This window comes from Danio rerio, chromosome 6, assembly GCF_052040795.2.
Source record: "Danio rerio strain M-AB ecotype USA chromosome 6, GRCz13ab, whole genome shotgun sequence".
Lineage (NCBI taxonomy): Eukaryota > Metazoa > Chordata > Actinopteri > Cypriniformes > Danionidae > Danio > Danio rerio.
In genome coordinates this window covers 39,582,269-39,603,342 of record NC_141026.1, presented here as the reverse complement: position 1 = coordinate 39,603,342, position 21,074 = coordinate 39,582,269, and the positions used below count along the sequence as shown (strand labels likewise).

The 21,074-nt window shown below is 35.2% G+C and overlaps 3 protein-coding genes across 12 annotated transcripts in view; 2 read left to right on the top strand and 1 right to left on the bottom strand.

Annotated features, from left to right (window-relative positions):
* Positions 1-21,074, bottom strand: part of LOC147836428 (uncharacterized) — a 719,152-nt gene that overhangs the window by 637,599 nt on the left and 60,479 nt on the right. The window lies entirely within an intron of this gene.
* On the top strand, positions 212-13,603 carry cth (cystathionase (cystathionine gamma-lyase)). The gene is made up of 12 exons (NM_212604.3): positions 212-544; positions 2,092-2,173; positions 2,733-2,828; positions 2,916-3,025; positions 3,150-3,284; positions 3,534-3,591; positions 3,669-3,746; positions 4,568-4,720; positions 5,788-5,909; positions 5,989-6,041; positions 10,274-10,412; positions 13,029-13,603. Exons 1-12 carry the CDS (start codon positions 371-373, stop codon positions 13,041-13,043), a joined length of 1,215 nt encoding a protein of 404 aa, NP_997769.3. The 5' UTR covers positions 212-370; the 3' UTR covers positions 13,044-13,603.
* The window catches only part of cthl (cystathionase (cystathionine gamma-lyase), like), a 62,731-nt gene continuing 61,445 nt past the window's right edge, over positions 19,789-21,074 (top strand). For 9 of the 10 annotated variants that reach the window (XM_087255430.1, XM_087255426.1, XM_087255425.1 and 6 more), the window contains exons 1-3: positions 19,791-19,994; positions 20,692-20,773; positions 20,862-20,957. In XM_087255430.1, the coding sequence (XP_087111556.1) occupies positions 19,821-19,994; positions 20,692-20,773; positions 20,862-20,957 (352 nt within the window). In that variant the 5' untranslated portion in view covers positions 19,791-19,820. Of the gene's footprint in view, positions 19,995-20,691; positions 20,774-20,861; positions 20,958-21,074 lie in introns of all 10 variants that reach the window. The other variant, NM_001005400.2, reaches the window with a different exon arrangement.

The following is a 21,074-nucleotide window of genomic DNA, read 5'->3' as shown; positions in this document are numbered from 1 at the left end:
AAAGAAAGAAAGAAAGAAAGAAAGAAAGAAAGAAAGAAAGAAAGAAAGAAAGAAAGAAAGCATTTCTTATCTAAAAATCTGGTTGGTTTGGATCAGATTTGTCATGTAACATTAACGTAATCGTTGCATCACCAGACCGCTATCATCGCACTCTCTGACCACGTGACCCAGCACGCCCCTGCGTAATCGCCAATCCACTCCATGCCTTTACACTACACGTACAGTGATTGGCGTAGAGAGAGGTTGATCAACTACAACCTTCCTGTTTAATGTGATCCATCACTGTATTTACTGTAACAGAGAGCTGTTCACTCTTGTGCGATCTCAGGGATCCGGTATATCACCCTTCACCGTCATATCAGGAGCACTCATGTCTTCAGAGATGCAGAACGACAGCTCAGCCGGCTTCCTGCCGATCTACAAGTCATTCGCTACAGATGCGATCCACGTTGGTTCAGAGCCCGAGCAGTGGAGCTCTATGGCCGTAGTGCCTCCTATTTCACTGTCCACCACCTTTAAACAGCACGGCCCCGGAAAACATGCGGTGAGTCATTTAGACGTGTGAGGTTGTGCTATATTAAGTGTTGTTTAATGTGGTCTTATATATGTAGACTGTGATTTGCTATTATGATGAGCACAACCGGTGCGTGTCCTGATCGAGTGACAATAGAGCACGCGACAATGAGCTTTAAATCTATGCGATGCGACACTTTTTCTGGTATTTAAGTGCATATTTTTATTTTTATATACTACTACACATACACAAACGACAAATTACAAAAACATTTGGTCAAAACGTGAGGTTTGAGTTAAATAAAGGAATAGTAAAGGAACACTCTCTTGTTCAGAATCTGTTTGAGTTTAGTTCGTCTGTTGAACACAGAAGAAGATGTTTTGAAGAATGCTGATTGCTGGTACTCTTTGACTTCCATAGTATTTTTTGTTGTTTAATATTGATTTCAACAATAAGCAGCATTCTTTAAAATATCTTCTTTTGTGTTCAGCAGAAGAAATGAATTCACAAAGGTTTAAAAACCACATGAGGAAAAAAAATAAATTAATACATGTTCCTTTCTAAGTGAACTTGTCCTTAGGTAGTCATCATGGTTTAGCAAAACATTTTATAGGGGATTTGGATAATTTACTGGTTGTCAGACGGGTAAACCATTAATTTCCAGCGTGAGAAAAGTGTAGTTTAATGCCAAAATACAGAATGATAAAACAAAAAAGTTACATTTTAACAACTCTACAGATAATTATGCTGCTTACAAAAGTATCACTAGCTTGTCTTAGCTGATTGAAAATGGTGTCACTGTCTCAAAACCTCTCTACAAACAGTCAAAAGTCATCTGTGTAGCAGGATATAGAGACGTAGTTATGATTACATCAGCAAGGGTGCTGTAAGTTTACTGAATATTTACTCAACCCACCATGAGAATAACCAGGTGCTTCTAGTAAAAGCACATGCTCACTTGTGACTGTCTTTTCCTGAAGAAGTTACACACTGAAGGATGTTTAACACCACCAACTTATAGTGCCAGCTGTTCTTTTGATGTTTACTTATTTATTGATATATTTGTACACTTGTTTTGAATTTCTTTTTTATTTAAGTTTTTTTTGCAAAGTGATATAATTCACAACATCAGTAGACATTTGTCACTTTTCTAGTTCAAATTCCCTAATCAGGAATAAATGATGAAACACAAATTTTTTTTCTTGACCCTAACCAAACAACATATCCCTTTGCATTATCTTACATCATTTATACCAAAACTATTTACAGAAAAAAGGAAGTGTGGGAACAATATTTGCTGTAAAAATCAATCTTAAAAGTTCTATAGCAGCTGTGTCCAAATAGCCAGTGTCCTTCATAGTTAAGCTCCAACTTCAACACGCCTGTCTGGACGTTTCTACTATACTTGGGAAGAGCTTGATAAGCTAGTTCAGGTGTGTTTCATTGGGGTTAAAACTAAAATTTAAAGGACACCTGCCCTCCAGGACTTAGTTTGGACACCCCTGTTCCATAGCAAAAAGACATTAGTTTAAATGAGAGTAAATTACTGAATTTCCTCCTAATGTTTTATCTGCCAGGGGTTCGAGTACAGCAGGAGTGGAAATCCGACAAGAAACTGTCTTGAAAAAGCAGTCGCTGCTTTGGATGGTGCAAAATACTGTGAGTCCTTCACTAACACAAAACATATATATTCATTCATTTTCTTTTCGGCTTAGTCCTTTTATTAATCTGGGGTTGCCACAGCAAAATGAACCGCCAACTTATCCAGGTTAACTTATCCGCACCAGCGGATGCCCTTTCAGCTGCAGCCCATTACTGGGAAACATCCATACACACTTATTCACACACATACACCAGTACACATTTAGCTTACCCAATTCACCTGTATCACATGTTTTTGGACTTGTGGGGAAAACTGGAGCACCCAGAGGAAACCCACACAAACATGGGGAAAAAATGCAAATTCTACTCAGAAATGCCAACTAACCCAGCCAGGGCTCGAACTAGCGAGACCTTCTTGCTGTGAGGCAGTTGTGCTACCCACTGTGCCACCATGCTGCACAATATATATATATATATATATATATATATATATATATATATATATATATATATATATATATATATATATATATATATATATATATATATATATATATGTAATTACTGTATATTAACACAACAGTGTCTTAAACTGAAATCTTGGTCCATCTATTAGGTCTGGCTGTTGCCTCTGGATTGGCGGCAACTTTGACCATCACACATCTTTTTAAAAGTGGAGATGGAATTTTGTGCATGAATGATGTATATGGAGGTGAGTAATTACTCCTGATAATAAATGAAATGTATCTGTGCTTGAAAGAACAGAGAGTGAATATCTCTGACATGTTTTCTCCACCAGGAACCAACCGATATTTCAGAAAAGTAGCTTCAGAAGTTGGGCTTGATATATCTTTTGCAGACCTCACAAAGCTTGAGGAGTTAAAAGCAGGGCTAAAACCAAATACAAAGGTACATCTGAAAATAAAAAAACATGTTTTTTCAAATATATGATGAGTATTTGGCTGACTAAAATACCTGTGGGAAAGCAGGTGTAACTCAAACAATTAAATATTTACTATTTCTGTTTCTACAGATGGTTTGGATTGAAACACCCACAAACCCTACAATGAAGGTTGTGGACATCCAGGCCTGTGCAGATATTGTCCATAAGCACAACAAGGACACAATCGTTGTTGTGGACAACACTTTCATGTCAGCCTACTTCCAGGTAGACGTCCAGGATTTTGAATTCAGTGTTGCTGTTATCTAATCTGTAAATCTAATCTAAAACACAAAAGTCACTTTATAGAGTCCAGAGAGCAAAAGAACATCATTTCACTTTGCACTGCTAATTTAAACTTAGTTAAGTGAATAAAATGTATATTTGATTAAGCATCAAGTCATTTATTTTATAATTCCACGTTTTATAAATACAAGAACTATATATTAATGAAACGGTTCTTCATCCCCGGAACAGCGCCCCCTTGCACTTGGAGCAGACATCTGCATGTACTCTGCAACAAAATACATGAATGGTAAAAAAGTTACATATAAACCTTTGACACAATTGAAATACAGATGAGCGAAGGTGAATTCATCTGTGTAATTTCAGGTCACAGCGATGTCGTCATGGGCCTGATTTCTCTCAGCCGTGACGACCTCTATGAGCGACTGAAATTTTTGCAGAATTGTAAGTCATTTACATTATGGTTTAAATGTGACGCTCCTTTCTTATAACACTCTTATCTTCTGCAAAGGCTCTTCACTTTATGACATGAATTTTTGAGTCCAGATCAGAAGGTCTTAAATACAATAGTGTATTTCTCATGCGGTTTATAGCATGTCATTTAATTAGAGATATTTATTACCTTTTGGAATAAAGCTCAATTATTGGACAGCACTAACAATGAGAGAGAAATAATGCATTAAATGCAGATAAATAAAATGCACTTATAGAAATTTGGTTTAACAATATTTTATATGGACAGGTGGTCTATTGCTGTTTTTATACGGTACATTTTCAGGGACAAGGAATCAAACACTAAACTTATCACTAAAGTTTGATTAAAGTTTAAGTTTAGCAATATAATCTACCCAAATATGCGTTTTAACAATCCCAAAAGCGCCACCACGCGAAGTGTTCAGACATTTCTCGGTGAACAAGGAAATGTAGCAATAATATAGTTCTTTTATGTGTGATATTGGGGGTCTTTTGTAAGACCCAAGAAGAATGTCTTTCATTAACTTGAAAGGAAAGCTATTTCTCTTTAGGGGAAAGTAATATCCTGTTTTAATATCTAAAGGCAATATTTCCCTTTTGTTATTACCTGTTGTCGCATTGCTTAGAAGTTATAAAGTATTGCAAATCTGTCAGAAAATAATGTTTTATTTTGTTGCTCATTGTTTGTCTGTATTCATCCTGTAGTTTAGCTATTCATTCCTGTAGCTTGAGTTAAATGTTTAACAAAAGTTTAAGATTTATTTTATTTGTCATGTCTCTCTTTCCTTCAGCTCTTGGTGCTGTGCCGTCTCCATTTGACTGTTACATGTGCAATCGGGGTCTGAAGACGCTGCACCTGAGGATGAAGCAGCACTTTAAGAACGCACTGGCTGCAGCACAGTTTCTAGAGGCCGACCCGAGGGTGGACAGAGTCATCTTCCCAGGTGACTGACATTATCTCTAAATTATGTAGGAAAATTAGTTTGATGAATTTGACATATGTATAGTAGATAATTGCTCAAATAAACCAAATTACTGGTATTTAACTTGCCTGATGTTTGTGTCTTAATCAGGGGTCCAAACTCCTACATAGTTTAGCTCCAACTTGCTTCAACACACCTGCCTGGTAGTTTCTAGTATACCTAGAAAGAGCTTGATTAGCTAGACTGAGCACTAAAGTGTGTTTGTGTGTGTGCTGTTTATAAAGCCCATCTAATCAGTTCATGAGCAGCTCCCAGCCGTTTATGTGTATAATTAACTTAATGAAAAACAGGTGCGTGTGAGCGGTGCATGACTGGATATGAAGTTCTTTAAAGTGACAGATTTGTAGTTCTTTGGCGATCTTCATTGGCTGGATTGCTGGTGACTGTGACAAGTGTATGTAATTGTGGTTGGAATTAAAATATGTAGGACACATAGTGGTGGTTCAGGCCTGGCCACAGGTGGTGTTCCACTAATGGAACGTAAACAAGACATTTTAATATCTAATAATAATAGTATTTCATAGATTCTAAATATTTTCATTTAGAATTAGATGGAAACAAATTGTAAAAAAAGACAAAAAAATACATTTTTAAATAAAATAGGTTCTTTCAAGGAATGGATTTAAAGGATTTAAATTCATCAAGGAATCTAAAGAAGACATAATGCATGGTTTCAACCAGGGGTGTCCAAACCCTTAGATCAAGGAGTTTGGACAACCCTGCTCTAAACCATGCAACATTTTTTTCTTTGGATTCCTTGATGAATACATGGTTTAACAACCTATTTTTATTTAAATGTGTGGGTTTTTTTTGTCGTAAAAGTATTTATTTATTTTTTTTAATCAAGTTTTTGCTTCTAATTCTGAATGAAAGATTTAGAATCGTAAAAATGCCCAAGCTATTAAAATGCATTGTATGTGTTCCATTGATATAACCCCACCTGTGGCCAGGCCTGAACTGCTATGTCTGAAATAACCTAAAGCAAGAAATTTCTTGGTTGACTCTTTGATCATCTTTTTTTCCTTCAGGTCTTCCGTCTCATCCTCAACATGAGCTAACAAAGAGACAGTGCACGGGCTGTCCTGGGATGATCACATTTTACATCAAAGGGAAACTGGAGCATGCTTCAACCTTCCTCAGCAATCTAAAGGTGCTTAGCAACTTCATACTTTGATTATTTTTCTATTTTTTGCATTTTTTAAATGTTTTAAATGTGTTTTGCATTTTAGTTGTTTGCACTTGCTGAAAGTCTTGGGGGTTATGAGAGTCTAGCAGAACACCCGTAAGTACTGAGCCTATCACACAATCAAATTCCCTCAAATTTAAAGCAGGAGCATGTAATACTCATTGTATTTGTGTTTGCATAAGCAAGTATTCATATTTTTTGTTATAACAGGGTGTCCGGGGGATCTTAAAAAGTATTAAAAGTTAATAAATCAATTTAGAAAAATGTAAGGACCTTAAAAAGTTTTTTAAAAGTCTTAAATTCTATTTTACAAAGTATTCAATTTTATATAATTTTAGATTGTACAATCTATTGTTCTATGTAAGTTTGCATGAATTTAATCTACTAATATTAGAGTGCTATTCAACTTATAAAATCGATAAAGTCCTGCTAGACTTGACATCACGCTGCTTTATTTATTTGTGGTTACCATTATTTCTGCAGTTATACAGTACACTCTGTATTTAGTAAATGTGCTGTGTGTTAAAATGTGACTGGTTGAAACCTAAAGTGGTTATGAGGTCTGTAATGTATGAGGTCTAAAGAGGTATTGAATCTCGCTCTCTGATTCCTGTGTATATCCTGAATAAGTGTGCATCTAGACTGATGAGCCACACACTGACCATTCACATGTGAAGTGATCATCCACACATATTCAAGTGTTAGTTCACCCATAAAAGAATATTCTGTTATTACTCACTCATCCTCATGTCGTACCGGTCCCTGAGATCTTCATTCATCTTCAGAACATTAATGAAGATATTTTGAAAGGAAATCTGAGACATTCCTCATTCTCCATAGACAGCAATAGTCCTGAGTAGTGATGGTTAATTAATCGTGAAGGCTTTTCGACACCATGTTTCTGCATGTAACAAAACTGCTGCAACTAAAAGTTATGCCAACTGAGTGCTAGTTTGAAGTTCTGAGCTTGTACACCATGCACACTGGATTAACTCTGGCTGAGGCTATTAACTAAGAGCCAGTCACGTATTGCGTCTTTTACGCGTGCAAGTTTGTTATTTCCGATGGAGGCACGTGGCTTGCAAATATGGTGTGACGGAGTCTTGTTTTTAATTTATTTAAAAAGTTGTTTAAATTTTATTTATTAATTTATTTTAAATTTATTTATATATTTTTTTATTTATATTTTCATTATTTAAAAAATTTATTTACATTTAATTAATTTTTTTATTTAAATTATTTTATTTATTTAAAAATTATTATTTTACATTTATTTTAAATTTATTTATTTGAATTTTATTCATTTATTTATTTTTATTTTCAGTGTAAAATTATTATGTTTAAATGCCAAAACTTTTTTTCACTTATTTTTAAGTCAAAAGAGAATTGGACTATTTGTTTTTATTATCATTTTGTGTCGTATTATTTGATTACTGAGCAGCAATAAACAACTCTTTAACATATAAGGAGTTTTCATGTGATTTTCTAAACTAGCAGTGTTTTGAAATAAATAAATGCATAATAATCGTGATAACTGTGATTATTCCTCAGACTATAATCACACAGCCAAAATCTATAATCGTTGCATCCCTAGACCTGATTTATTGAAAGTCTAGAAAAGCAGGTCATATGATGCTCTGAAACACTCTGTCCGCCTATATCTTCTGTCCTGCATCACTATGCAGTGTTTATATTGTATATTGGATAGACATTAGTTAACAGTGCAACATACAAGAATCAAATTCCCTATAGTAAACACACACCTTGATCTGATTCTTTGAGCTTTGTATGATTACAGTTGAATCACTGGTCACATGGAGTGTTTTGACAAAATTTTTTGTTTTACATTGTTTTCTGAACATCTCAATTCTGTTGCTGTTTACGGAGAATTAGAGAGCACTCGGATTTCATCTAAAATTTGTTCAGTTGTGTTTTGAAGATGTCTCAGGTTTTTGGAAGGACATAATTATGAGTAATTAATAACATAATGTAAACTTTTGGGTGAACTAGAACTAAAAAGTCTGGGTAGATAAAGTGGTAAGCAAAGAGTCAACATGATGGATACAGTACAAATGGCTAGAAATAAAGATCTTTGTTACATTGACATGGGTCAAATTATGTCAAGCCTACAGCGTCAGACTTTATCTGTGACCTCAGGGCTTCAAGGTTGCTTTTGGTAATTCAATGGTGAGAATTTACCAGTAGCGGTGCAAGGACGAGCAAAACAAACCAATGACAAGCCAGTGGAGGGAGTGTGGGCAATGTTCTTTCTTAACACAAGGGGTTCAGCTATTCATGTGGATATGTGCCTACTGAATAGCCACAAGGGGACGCAAGCACTGTATTGTTGTACTGAAAGAAAATTGCTTTTCCTCATTGTAGAACATTATTCAACAGGAACAAATAGTAGATTTCTTTAGGCTATAGTACTCTGCCTACAACTGAACAAATAATAAATGGAAAGGGATCAATCCAAGCATATATGAAAAACACTTTTCAAATTTTAATTCTAAAACCAGGCAGAACTAAATGAATTTAGTGTAGGTTAATACGCTTGTAATTATTGAAGAATGTTGTACCACCATGTATAAGTTTCTCTGGCGATAAAGCATATTTTATTAAAATGTGAAATTCTAAAGATGTCTAGACAAGATTTTTTTTATTTCTCAGAGCACTTTGATATGGAAGTAATTTCATGATTCCTGCCAATTTTAATTCAATCAAATAAACATTTGGAAATTAAAATGAAAACCGGATTAACAATCTCATTATGAAACACTTTGCAAAATTGAAAATGAAATGAAATTGTTTAAGGGGTGTAGTGGTGGCGCATTGCCTCACAGCAAGAAGGTTGCTGGTTTCGAGCCTCGGCTGGGTCAGTTGGCATTTCTGTGTGGGGTTTGCATGTTCTCCTGGTGTTCATGTGGGGGTTTTTTTCCGGGTGCTCCGGTGTCCCCCGCAGTCCAAAGACATGCGCTATAGGTGAATTGGAAAAGCTAAATTGGCTGTAGTGGATGTGTGTGAATGCAAGACTGTATGGGTGTTGCCCAATGATGGGTTGCAGCTGGAAGGGCGTCCGCTGTGTAAAACATGGATGAGTTGGTGGTTCATTCCGCTGTGGTGGCCCTTGATAAATAAAGGGACTAAGCTAAAAAAATGAATAAATGAATGAATGAAATAGTTTAGTTTTCATTTTCACTGTAACAACACATCGTCCCTGTCAAATCGATAAATACTGCACAATGAAGTTGCCGATTTAACATTTAATCTTCTGTGCAAAGCCAAACTGAAAAATAACATGCAAACTCAATTTTTACAAAGCTAGTTATTAATGTTCAAGCAATGATAGTGACACAATTCAAATTAAAATGTACATTTAAGTTTTCCTTTTATTGACACTTTTATTTCAGTTTTCGATTTCATTTTTAACATCAACCTATATGAAAAGCCTATGCCAATCAGTGGGAGGAGTTTATTCAAGTTACGTTGAGTGATTTCAGAGCTCGAGGGCAGAAGCACGGTTTTGATGGATGGGACAGCGTGAGTTGCTAATGTGTATATATAACAAAAGTTAAATTGAAAAACTGAACTGAAAAATTGTATCTAAAGTTTTTAATGTAAATCACAGTTATTGTAATAGGTTTTTATTTATTTGTATCAACTCTTATTGAAAAATAAAGTTACTGAAGTTGATTTTGCAGGGGCGACGCAGTGGCGCAGTAGGTAGTGCTGTCGTCTCACAACAAGAAGGTCGCTGGTTCGGGCTGGGTCAGTTGGCGTTTCTGTGTGGAGTTTGCATGTTCTCCCTGAATTCGCGTGGGTTTCCCCCACAGTCTAAAGCCATTTGGTACAGGTGAATTGGGTAGGCTAAATTGTCCGTAGTGTATGAGTGTGTGTGAATGTGTATGTGGCTGGGAGGGCATCCGCTGCATAAAAACGTGCTGGATAAGTTGGCGGTTCATTCCACTGTGGCAACCCCGGACTTAATAAAGGGACTAAGCCGAAAAGAAAATTAATGAATGAAAGTTTATCTTGCTATGAAATAGTCAAACCAATAGTACTCTGTCTTCAGTGTAAAAACAAAATTAAAATTGATAACAAAAGGCTTTTGAAATGTCATTGTGGCAGATTTGTGATGCTTTTGTTCACAAGTAATTTACTAGATTGTCAGCTATAGTGTCAATGAATTATCTTGGACTTTCTTGATGTCAAACCTTTCCAGTGTTATCATGATTTATCCTGGAAAAAAAGATTTGAATCAATCAGAAACGTTTTGAGGAGACCTTTCATCCATCTCCATTTCCCATAGTGCACTTTATCTTTTCCAGAGCGATTATGACTCATGCTTCGGTGTGCGAGGAAGAGAGGAAGAAGCTGGGCATCAGTGATACACTCATTCGTCTTTCAGTGGGTCTGGAGGACGAGGAAGATATTATTGCAGATCTGGACCAAGCTCTCGGTGCTGCAGTGAGTATTGCAGAACATATGCTCATATGAAAAAAATAGTAATTAATATAAAAACAGCCTTTCGGGACCTGTTTCATATTTATGATGCCAGTGTTATTATATGCAAGCCATCTCTTAGCAAACTTTCTATTTATAGAACATAATTTTTGGATTAAAAGTGCTTTTTAATGGTGCAAACTAATGTAAAATGGTGCATCATTGAAAATAAATTCAAAAAGTAAGCATGTGAGATGATTTTAGCCAATAAAGTTTAGGTAATTAGCTTACAGGAACTAAATATAAATCCTCTTAGATCAGAGATCTGAGAATTATTCCTATAGAATCATGTTTGTGAGGAGAAAATTAGGAGTTTGTGGAACTGTTGGTGAGAAACCTGTTGGATCACAGTCTTCAGAGTGATATCACAGCGCTGCAGATGTTCTTATTTGAGATCAAAGGTGCTGGAGTATTTTTCGATAAGGTTTGAACAAAGTTCCATCCTGCAGCCCGTTTTTGTGAAGGTCTAGTGATCGTGTTTCAGAGGTCAAAACCTTTAACCACTACCAGCAATTCAATGCCAGCCTAACAGCTCTTATCAGAATTCTTATCTGTAACTGGGCGCTATTTCAGACAGTTGGCAGAGACTGAGACATCGCTTATCAGCTGTTTTGTGAACTGAGGGCCAACCTTAACCATGGGAAGATAGGGGAAGCTTTAAATGCTTTCACACACACACACACACACACACACACACACACACACACACACACACACACACACATATATATATATATATATATATATATATATATATATATATATATATATATATATATATGCACATTTAAAAAGATGAAGTATTGCTTGCTAAATAGATTTTTTTTTTCAAGTGCAGTGTTTAACAGAGAATCCTGAATAATATTCAATCCGATTCACCTTTATTTGTATAGCGCTTTTACAATGTAGATTGTGTCAAAGCAGCTTCACATAAAAGATCATAGTAAATTGAAAACCGTGTCAGTTCAGTTTTCAGTGTTGAAGTTCAGTTTAGCTCAGTTCAGTGTGGTTAATAATCACTACCGAGAGTCCAAACTCTGAAGAGCAATCCATCGATGCGCAGCTCTACAGATCCCGAACCATGTAAGCCAGTGGCGACAGCGGCGAGGAAAATACTTCACCAATTGGTGAAAGTGAAGAATTTAAAAACCTCGAGAGAAACTAGGCTCAGTTGGGCACGACCGTTTCTCCTATGGCCCAACGTCTTGTGCAGAGCTGCAGTCTAGGTGCCGGAGGCTGGAGAACGCTGGACCTCAGCGAAGACTTGTATGTCCCTGTAGCATCACAGGAATCAGTCACATGCTCTCCACTCCTCCATGACCATCACAGCAGCTGCTCAGGATACGGCTTGGTCTAGGATTATGAAACCTTGGGATCATCTCGTCGCTGGTCTTGGATCAAATCAGTGGCGCTGCATAGTCTGAGGGCCTCGGGATGAGTATCCCCAAGTGGAAAAATAGAATAAAGAGAATAATTAGCGTAGCTTTAGTTAATAATGTATATAAACAAGATGTTAAAACATGTGTGGAGCACAATTATGTATCATAACTAAGTGATCCGCTGAGTGTATGCTTTACTAAACAGATAAGTCTTTAATCTAGTTTTGAAATGTGAGAGATTTTAGGAGCCATAAATGAGAAGGCTCGACCTCCTTTACTCTACTTTGCTATTGTAGGTACTGCTAGAAGCCCTCAGTTTTGATATCTTATCATATTTCAACAAAAGGAGGTATATTAAACCAAAGTCTGGAGTAAAGGCTACTGAAAATCAGCTTTACTATGTATGTAAGGAGTTTGCAAATTTTTTAAAACATAAAATAGGACATGGATACTTTAAAATGTAAGGTTTTTACCCAGTTTACCACTTTTACTGTTTTTGTTAAGCAGCAAACAGCTAAAAATCAGCTTCATCATGTATGTAAGGAATTTACAACATTTTTTAAACATTAAATTAGGACATGGTTCAAATATATAAGTCACATTGACCCAAAACTTCAAAATCATAATGTGAATAGTGCTTTAAACATATTCAAATCTCATGCATATATAGTTTTCATAATACAAATAAATACACCCTAAAATAGTAAGATTTAAGTGATTTTTACGTGTCAAGTCTCAACAAGACTGTCTCAACATTGTTTTTTAGTGAAGGTGAAAGTTGTTGTTCTGCAAAATTCTTCTTACTGTAAAACATATTCATAGTGTCATTTTTAATAACCGTAGAAGTTTTTTTTAATGAGGGAAACTCACAAGAACAATGAAAGGGGTTTGCAAACATGTAAAGTGTTTTTAATAAAGAACTCTGAAAACCGAATGAATGAATGAATGAATGAATGAATGAATGAAATATTACTTTACAGAACAACTCGCAGAAATCAGTCCATTTTAGAAGTTTTTCTTTCTATTTTTTTTATTTCAGGGACATTTATGTAAGTTTCTGCTAGAATGTCTGAAATAAATGATGACGACGATGATGATATTACAAATACTTATTTGATTGTCTGGTTGAAACCATTTTTTTCCCCCTATTTAAATATACTAATATTATACAACTTGTTTCATTTTTAATTTTTTTTAACAGCATCCAAAGAAGTGAAAGACGGATGAGGAACAGCAGTGATGCCACACGTGGATGAGATGAGGACACTTTTATGTGGCACATTAGTGATTTACTTTGTATATTATGCTTACTTGAAAAACATCAGTTGCATTTGTCAGGGAACAACTGTCCTCTAGAAAACTTGTTTGCCATGTTTTAATATAAAGGAGATTTGGTGCTTTTGTGTTTCTACTTTTTGTAATTGAAGTTTGATGAGGTAATGTGCAGCCAAACAAAACCGCACATACAAGTTTTGATGAAAGGAAAGTGGCAGGAATGCAAGGGAAATCTAAACAAAATCTATGATTTAGATAGACTGTACAAGTTATTCAAAAACTGCAACATGCACAAAAGACACCATCAGTGTTTTCAGGTAGTGAGCAGTTTTTATTTTCTGCATCAAAATCACCTCATTATGTTCCAATCACCCTTCACCGAACAGCCGAATTTTAAATACTTGACAATAATGAGATGCTTGAGCGTTTTCAATTCTAAAGGGATCACTTCAGATCTTTGTCTGTGTTACCAGACCCATTAAAAGCCATTTGTAGTCTCCACTCTCTGTGTTGTCTTCTTCCTGAACCATAAGCAATCACTTTGAAGTCAGCAAATGACACACATGTAATTGGAAAATGAATAGTAAAAGGCATATTGAACAAGAACATCAATAAAACTACAAGAACATCTTGAACTCATTAATAATTGTTTAGAACATCCTCCAGGCTTCAGTTTGTTTCTTCAACTGTCAGGAAATGATAATTAGTTTGCAAGTTCTGACAAGTTTTGTTGTTGTGATTTCCTGAGCCATGAAAGTTTTTCTGTAAGGAGAATTATGAAAATATATTGAGTGAAATGTGTCCTCCTAAATATTTCTAAATGGACAGTTTTTTTTATACAGTTTATTGATGTACAGAATTAAATGGTAGTCAATGTATAAAATGGTTTGCTAGAAAGCATTTCAATGTCTGTTTTAGTTTCCTCCTGTATTTCAGTTCCCGTTTGTTTAGCATTTTTTCCCCAAGACCTATATTCCATCACCTCATATATTTAATTTACTGATTCAAAAGATGTCCATTTAACAAAATGGACACACAATAACATTATTGATTCAGGTTTTCTGACATACACTACCGGTCAAAAGTTTGGGGTCAGTTTTATTATTATTTTTAAATTATTCTGTTCATCAAGACAGCATTTATTTAATGTAAAAAAAAATTGTTAAATATTTATAAACATTTTAAATCACTGTTTTCTTATTGTACGTAGTTTCAAATGAAATTATTACCCTAGTCATTATTGCTTTTATTACTGTTACCATTATTGATAATAATTTTTATTAATATTAGACTGATTTCTGAAGGATCATGTGACTCTGAAGACTAGAGTAATAGAAATGCATCAATAAATTATAAAATTATGAACTACTTTTATAGTGTAATAACATTTCACAGTTTTACAATTTGTACTGTATTTCTGATGGAATAAACGCAGCATTGGTGAGCAGGAGAAGCTGAGTTTAAAACATTTAAAAATTGTACTGGCCCCAAACTTTTGACCGGTGGTATATGTTGTGTTTTCAGACATTAACTTGGCGTATTACTATCCATATATGTCAAATAGAGCCATGTAAGGCATGCAGAATGTTTAGGAGTGTAAAGTTCATACAGTTTAGTGGCAATGTGTTGGTATTACAGGCTAGTAATAGAATGAATAACATGTGCAAAGCTGAGGTTGCAACTCTTGTGTGACCTGTTTTTCTTTCATCAGCAAAATTCATGTTTTGATCTTCTCGGATGATTTTCAATTTTCACATTTCTGATAGAGAAATTACTGTTTGATTTGCACCCTTTGCACAAGCTTGTTTGGAAGATGATTTTTTTTGACAATTTCATGCTCTAAGCATGATTCTATATGCATAAAACGCTAATAAATGCGGTCAGTTATTGATTACAAGACCAGTTTTAAACTATTTTAAATTATGAAAAATATGGATTTTGAAAATAAGTGAAGTTTCATAAACTAATTTCTAGAGGAGCACATGATAGGATTGAGCTCAACTGACTGCTCATCTATAATCAGTAATAATCCAATCAGATTGATCCAAGCTTACAATAGATTTTCCCCCACTGCTCTGTCTTTGTTTTGGAAGAATCCCCCTTCCACCCCATCTCCTCCTTTTCTAAAGGGAGCTCTTGAGACCAACCTGATCTCAGATCGCCTTTTATGCTTATTGACCGGGCAGGAGCCTTGGGCTAAATTATCTCCAAGCTCAGGGTTCTCTTCCAGTACAGCATGCCATACCTGGTATAATGGCTAGCATATCTAAGTGTAAACTCTTCAAATTATGTTTTATCAATGTAAGGAGCCATCACAACCAATACTGTTTTAAATAGCCATTTTTAACTTTATTTTTAATAACATGAGATTTAGACATTTGATATAAAGTAATGAGATGCATATAGAGTTTCCAGTGGTATATTGTTATTCATATATTAATTGATCTCTTTAAACAGAGGTGCCTAAAGTAGGGTCTGTGGACCAAAGGTGGCCCATGGTAACCTTTGGTTTGGCCCACCATTCCATCTGAAAATAGAGACTTTGACAGAGACCATCGTTTCGAACTGAACATAATCTTTTGTTTGTTTGTGTAATTGAGGAGCTATAAAAAAACCCCAACTAAAATTAAATTATTATGTTTCATTTAAATAATGTAAATAAATCAGACTTTTAAAATGTGAATACTGTCAGAGAGAGTACAGTGCATAAGACATGGGTGAGCAAATCAAGGCAAAGCCAGGAACAGCTCAAGTAGTGTATTCAGCATTAAACTTTATTGTATTATAAATGGGATTGTTTATGTTTTTACTATTATAAGTTCATCATAAAATGGTAAAAATGATACTGCGTCATTAATTAATATGTTTTAAAGCCACATCTCTAGTTATTTTTAAATATTAGCAAATAAAGTAGGAAATTATCCATGGCAAATTTAATGTAATACGGCTTGGTATATTTAACTTCGGCCCACAGCCCTCAATCAAGTTTGTTTTTTGGCCCTTTATAAGAAAAAGTTTGGGAACACCTGTTTTTAAATGTACAGAGTAGCCTTTTTTGTTCCTTGCATTGAAGAGAGAGACATCTTCAGCTCTGCCTTATTCTAACCTTACCTTTCATTCCTCAATTATGCCTTATAAATATTACAATAATTACAGCACTTCAGGTTCAGCTGTCTAATAGAGTGAAATCATTCAGATTGTATCAGGGTTGAATCAGAATCTGAAGACGGTAGAGACTATAGAAAATGATTCAGTCCTACAATGTTTTATTCAGACCCATAATAAAGATGACTGGTTATTCAGTAGAACCCAGGGATAAAAATCTTTTTTCCTCTTCAAGGATGGTATCCAAACAAAGCATCATTGCGCTGAGATGAATTACTTTCCTGTAGACTAAAAGCTGACATCTATCATATTGTAGAAGCACCACAGCTTTGAGTTTCAGACATCATGTGGATGTATTTTGTCATTTCCTTTTTTTCTGGAGAGCACAGTTCTTTAAATCTGTATCACAGTATTTTGTTGCGGAAATTTTTTTAACAAATGACACATTCAATTTTAACATGACATATACTGTAAAAATATCCATAAATTAGCAGTCTTTCATATTTTGGGATTGATGTTTTTAAGGGACATTTAAGGCATTAAGGGATCTTTCTGCCAACAACTTTTAGCCTTAAAAAGTGCATGCATTTTTAATAGTTTAAAGTGATAAATTGTCTGTTGTTGTATATTATGGTACAAAAACCTTATAACTTATGTCTCTCCATATTATTTATTATACATAATAATTTTTTAAACTACTAAAATGTAATAAAAGTCACTTAATTAAACTGTAGAGATGACTTTTCAACATCAGATGTAGACAAAGCAGAGATCAAGGTCCCATAATGCAATTCACAACCACAAATAAACACAAAACACTTGAGTACCACAAAATATGGGAACTAGAATTAACAGATATTTTTTACAATGTAGTCTTAATATCAAGTGCACAGAGACGCATGTAATTAAATTTCCCGAAAACAGCATAACCAAAACAGTGCAGCACAAAAGAGTGCAGAGGTCTGACCAGCTCAGATGGAATGACCTTTGACCTCGGTATTGTTAGGGTGGCCTCCCTTTGAAAACTTGAATAGGGTGTTGTTCTCTCTTCCTGCTGAGATGTAATTGCGAACCCACTCCACTCATTAACTTAGGTTAATCCAAGCATAGTGGTCAGAAACTGGGGACGAATTATTCATTAAATGAGTTCAAGCCCCTGCCTTCCTGAAATTAAATAGATTTCAGAATGCATCTATTTTCTTAAATAATTTACAAAAGGCTTCAACCCTATATAAAAGTTTATGTGTAAGGAATAACACAAGGTGGTGATGGGACCATGAAGTAAAGCTGAATTTTGAGCCAATCATTCCGCTTATACTGTTACCACTCCTCAAGACTGCTCGGGTGTTGTATTTCAATACATTTGTCAGGTTTTGGTCCTCAAACAACTTTGGTGTAGGAATAGTAATACCCTGCAAAAACAAAATAATCAAAACAGCCAAAACTAGTTTTAACCAGCTTATGGCTGGCAAGAACCTGCTTACTTTAGACAAGCAGTTCAAAAGCAATGACCTCATGCTGTTTTTTTTTCTTCAGCAAGGCATCTCATCCAAAGGCTTGTGTTTTAATTTTATTTTATATCGAAGGCTGTGGAATAACAGAAATTAATAGTACAGAACTTTAACCAGAGACTAAAGAATGCCAAAAAGTTAAAGAGACTCCTAAGTGGTGGTCCAGAGTGTAATTTTGGGGCTTGGTTGTGTTTATAAAATGGAAAGCATTGTGTGCTCATGCTTCATTTGTAGTAAATCACGTTATTTGTTCATGCATCTTACTTTGATTATATACAGCTACTCAGTTAACATAAAAACGACTTTCGTATTTCCTAGTTCCTCTGAAAGGCCTGCCTTCAAGTGACCTGATTGGTCAGCTAACATAATGTGCTGTGATTTGCAAATTGGCTCCACATCACCTGGAAGCGTCACGTCTAGACACCCCTCTGCTAACACGCACTGTGCCTCTACTGTGTAAATACTGTCAGTCAGTATAACCACAGCGGTTTAAGCCTGAATTAGACAGAAAATGAAAAGGACACAGCTGAACCTCATTTCTGCTCTTTAAAAAAAACTGACAAGTGTCACATATATTCGGATTCTAAGCTTGTGTAAGTAATATGAAACGTTCACGTATCTTTTGTGAGTTGGTTTTGTTGAGATGTAGAACACAGGGAAAGTGGCCGCATAGAGAGACACTGCAGCGCTGGTGAAGATTGTAGGTGTTTACAGCAGTTTGACGGATAAATGTGAATTAGTAGCTAAATTGTTAACAGTGCCGAAAAGCATTTCCCATTGTTTACCTCCTTGTTACAATATACCGTTATTGCTAGAAAATGAGCATGTAATAGATCAATTTTAACAAAAAATAATACTTACAGGTTGTGGCTCACAATCCACAGCTTATTTTATAATGGCTGGAGCTGCTCCTTCTTTGAGGAGTTTTTAGCTGATTCCAGCACTGAACTGGGAGAGATTCTGGAAGCTGTCCTTTGTCAAACGCTAGCTATATATATATATATATATATATATATATATATATATATATATATATATATATATATATATATATATATATATATATATATATATATATATATATATATATATATATATAATTATTTTCTGGAACATAATTCAAATAAAACTGTTAGCACTTCTCTCTTTGTGTTGTGTCCTTTGGAAGCCCAAATACAGGAACAAAAGAAGCACTGTGGAAATAGCAGCGTTTGGACCACATTTTAGCTTGCTCTGCTATAACATTACAGCGCCTTTGGTCACGCCTCTTTGCTGTGTGGGGTGTATGCACGTGGTGAATGCGCATAACCGGGAGCGTTTGTGATCTTAATAACCCAGATGTATTTTTTTGTAGTCCCCAATCTTTGTTCGCTTTAGGCTTTGCTAAAGCTGTATAAGCCAATATCTCCCTTTTCATTGAACTTTGAGTGTATTACATTCAGAGATATTGTTTATGTTTACACAGCTACAATATACATCAACTAAAGTTTAAAATATGATCTCATAGTGGACCACCCCTTTAAAGGGACTTTGCTGTAATGTGGTCAAAACCTGTCTTCAATTACTTTATCCTTGGTTACCTGGCAATAGTTGCAGTCTTCATGTGTTTACCAGCCAATCAGAATCAAGCAATCACAGCCCGGTGATATAAGGTTTTTAAAATGCTTGATAAGATTATGTAACTTTTAAAATGCACATTTTATTCGATATAAAAAGCTGTCATCAAGTGAATTCATCTTGAAAAATGTTACAACAATAATGTTGCTATATGTTTGGTCGTCAGTTCTTAAATTATTAATTAGTATGATCTTAGTAGATAGACAGGCAGGCAGGCAGATAGATAAATAGATAGATAGGTAGACAGACAGACAGACAGACCTTATCTAAAAAGTGGCCAAACTGTTAACAATTAAACTTGGCCTCTACTGTGGAGAAAGCACTCACTGAAGCATGCTTGATTTTATTACATAAGACAGCTGATCACGTGGTCCAGCACGCCCTCTTACTCTTAATCACCAGTGAACTTCATTTTGCCGAGTTTTTATATAAACTGTTTCTTCTGCAAACTCAAAGGACACAGCATATCACCGTCAGCTGCAGGCATGTCTTCAGAGATGCAGAGAGACAGCTATGCCGGTTTCCAGCCGCTCTTCAAGTCATTCGCCACAAATGCGATCCACGTTGGTTCAGAACCCGAGCAGTGGAGCTCTATGGCCGTAGTGCCTCCTATTTCACTGTCCACCACCTTTAAACAGCACGGCCCCGGAAAACATGAGGTGAGTATAAGCAGTGAGATTTATTTTGAGCAGCGCCATTGAGAGATTAGTTTCCACTCCATTTAACTAAATATGACGCAAGATATCAGCATGACTTTTAAGGCTAATTGGTACAATTTTTGTTTAAATTATGAATTAATTTCGTCTGCTTATTAAGTGACTAGAATCAGTCACAGACTCATTTGAACCAGGCAAGAGATAAAATAGTCGTTTTCATAACTGGTTACAGTAATATCATCTATGCTGCAAGTTGACTGAATGTTTACTCAACACATCATGAGAAAAGCCAGATGCTTGAAGTAAAATGCTCACTTGTGAACCACCAGGCGATATTTCCCTTTTGTTACAATGTCTCATTGCTTAGAACGAAGTTATGTAATATGTAGATTTACTCTATTTTTTTTCTAATTATTTATTTATTTATTTATTTTTTGGTGTACCTTATGTCAAAGTGTCGGATAATATATATTCAATCTGCATATTATCAAAGATGTCCTTTTCCTACAGTTACACACTGCTGCATGTCAAATGCCACAAACATTGCTATAAAGAATTATATTTAGTGTTTTTTTTTACTCATTTTCTTTGACTTTGTATTTGCGTTACTCTCTTATTTTATATTGTATGTTCACAGTTCAGAACATTTGTTTTGTGCATTGTTATACTTTCTTTTTAATGTCTTATTTTTCCCTTGTAGGGATATGAGTATATCAAGACTGGTAATCCCACCAGAAACTGTCTCGAGAGAGCTGTGGCTTGTTTGGATGGTGCAAAATACTGTGAGTCATGTCATTTACCAAAACAAAAGCAGACATTTTATGTTTTGTGTACAAATGGCATTGTCATTAACTTTGAGTTTGCTGATAGGTGTTGCTTTTGCCTCTGGAATAGCAGCGACTGCGACCATCACCCATCTTTTAAAGCATGGAGATGGAATTGTGTGCATGTATGATATATATGGAGGTGGGTTGTGGCTCCTGCAGTATTAATGTAAAAAATTGTTACATCTAAAGTGTGAACTGTGAAGAGTCATTTTTTTTCTGAAATTGATAATACATTCATTTATTTTTTTGTTTTTTT

Bases quoted from the DNA above. Each gene is read 5' to 3' on its own strand.
- cth (NM_212604.3), top strand. From the start codon at position 371: ATGTCTTCAGAGATGCAGAACGACAGCTCAGCCGGCTTCCTGCCGATC. The intron at 4,721-5,787 runs GTGACTGACATT...TTTTTCCTTCAG, and splicing joins GGACAGAGTCATCTTCCCAG to GTCTTCCGTCTCATCCTCAA. The intron at 6,042-10,273 runs GTAAGTACTGAG...TATCTTTTCCAG, and splicing joins GAGAGTCTAGCAGAACACCC to AGCGATTATGACTCATGCTT.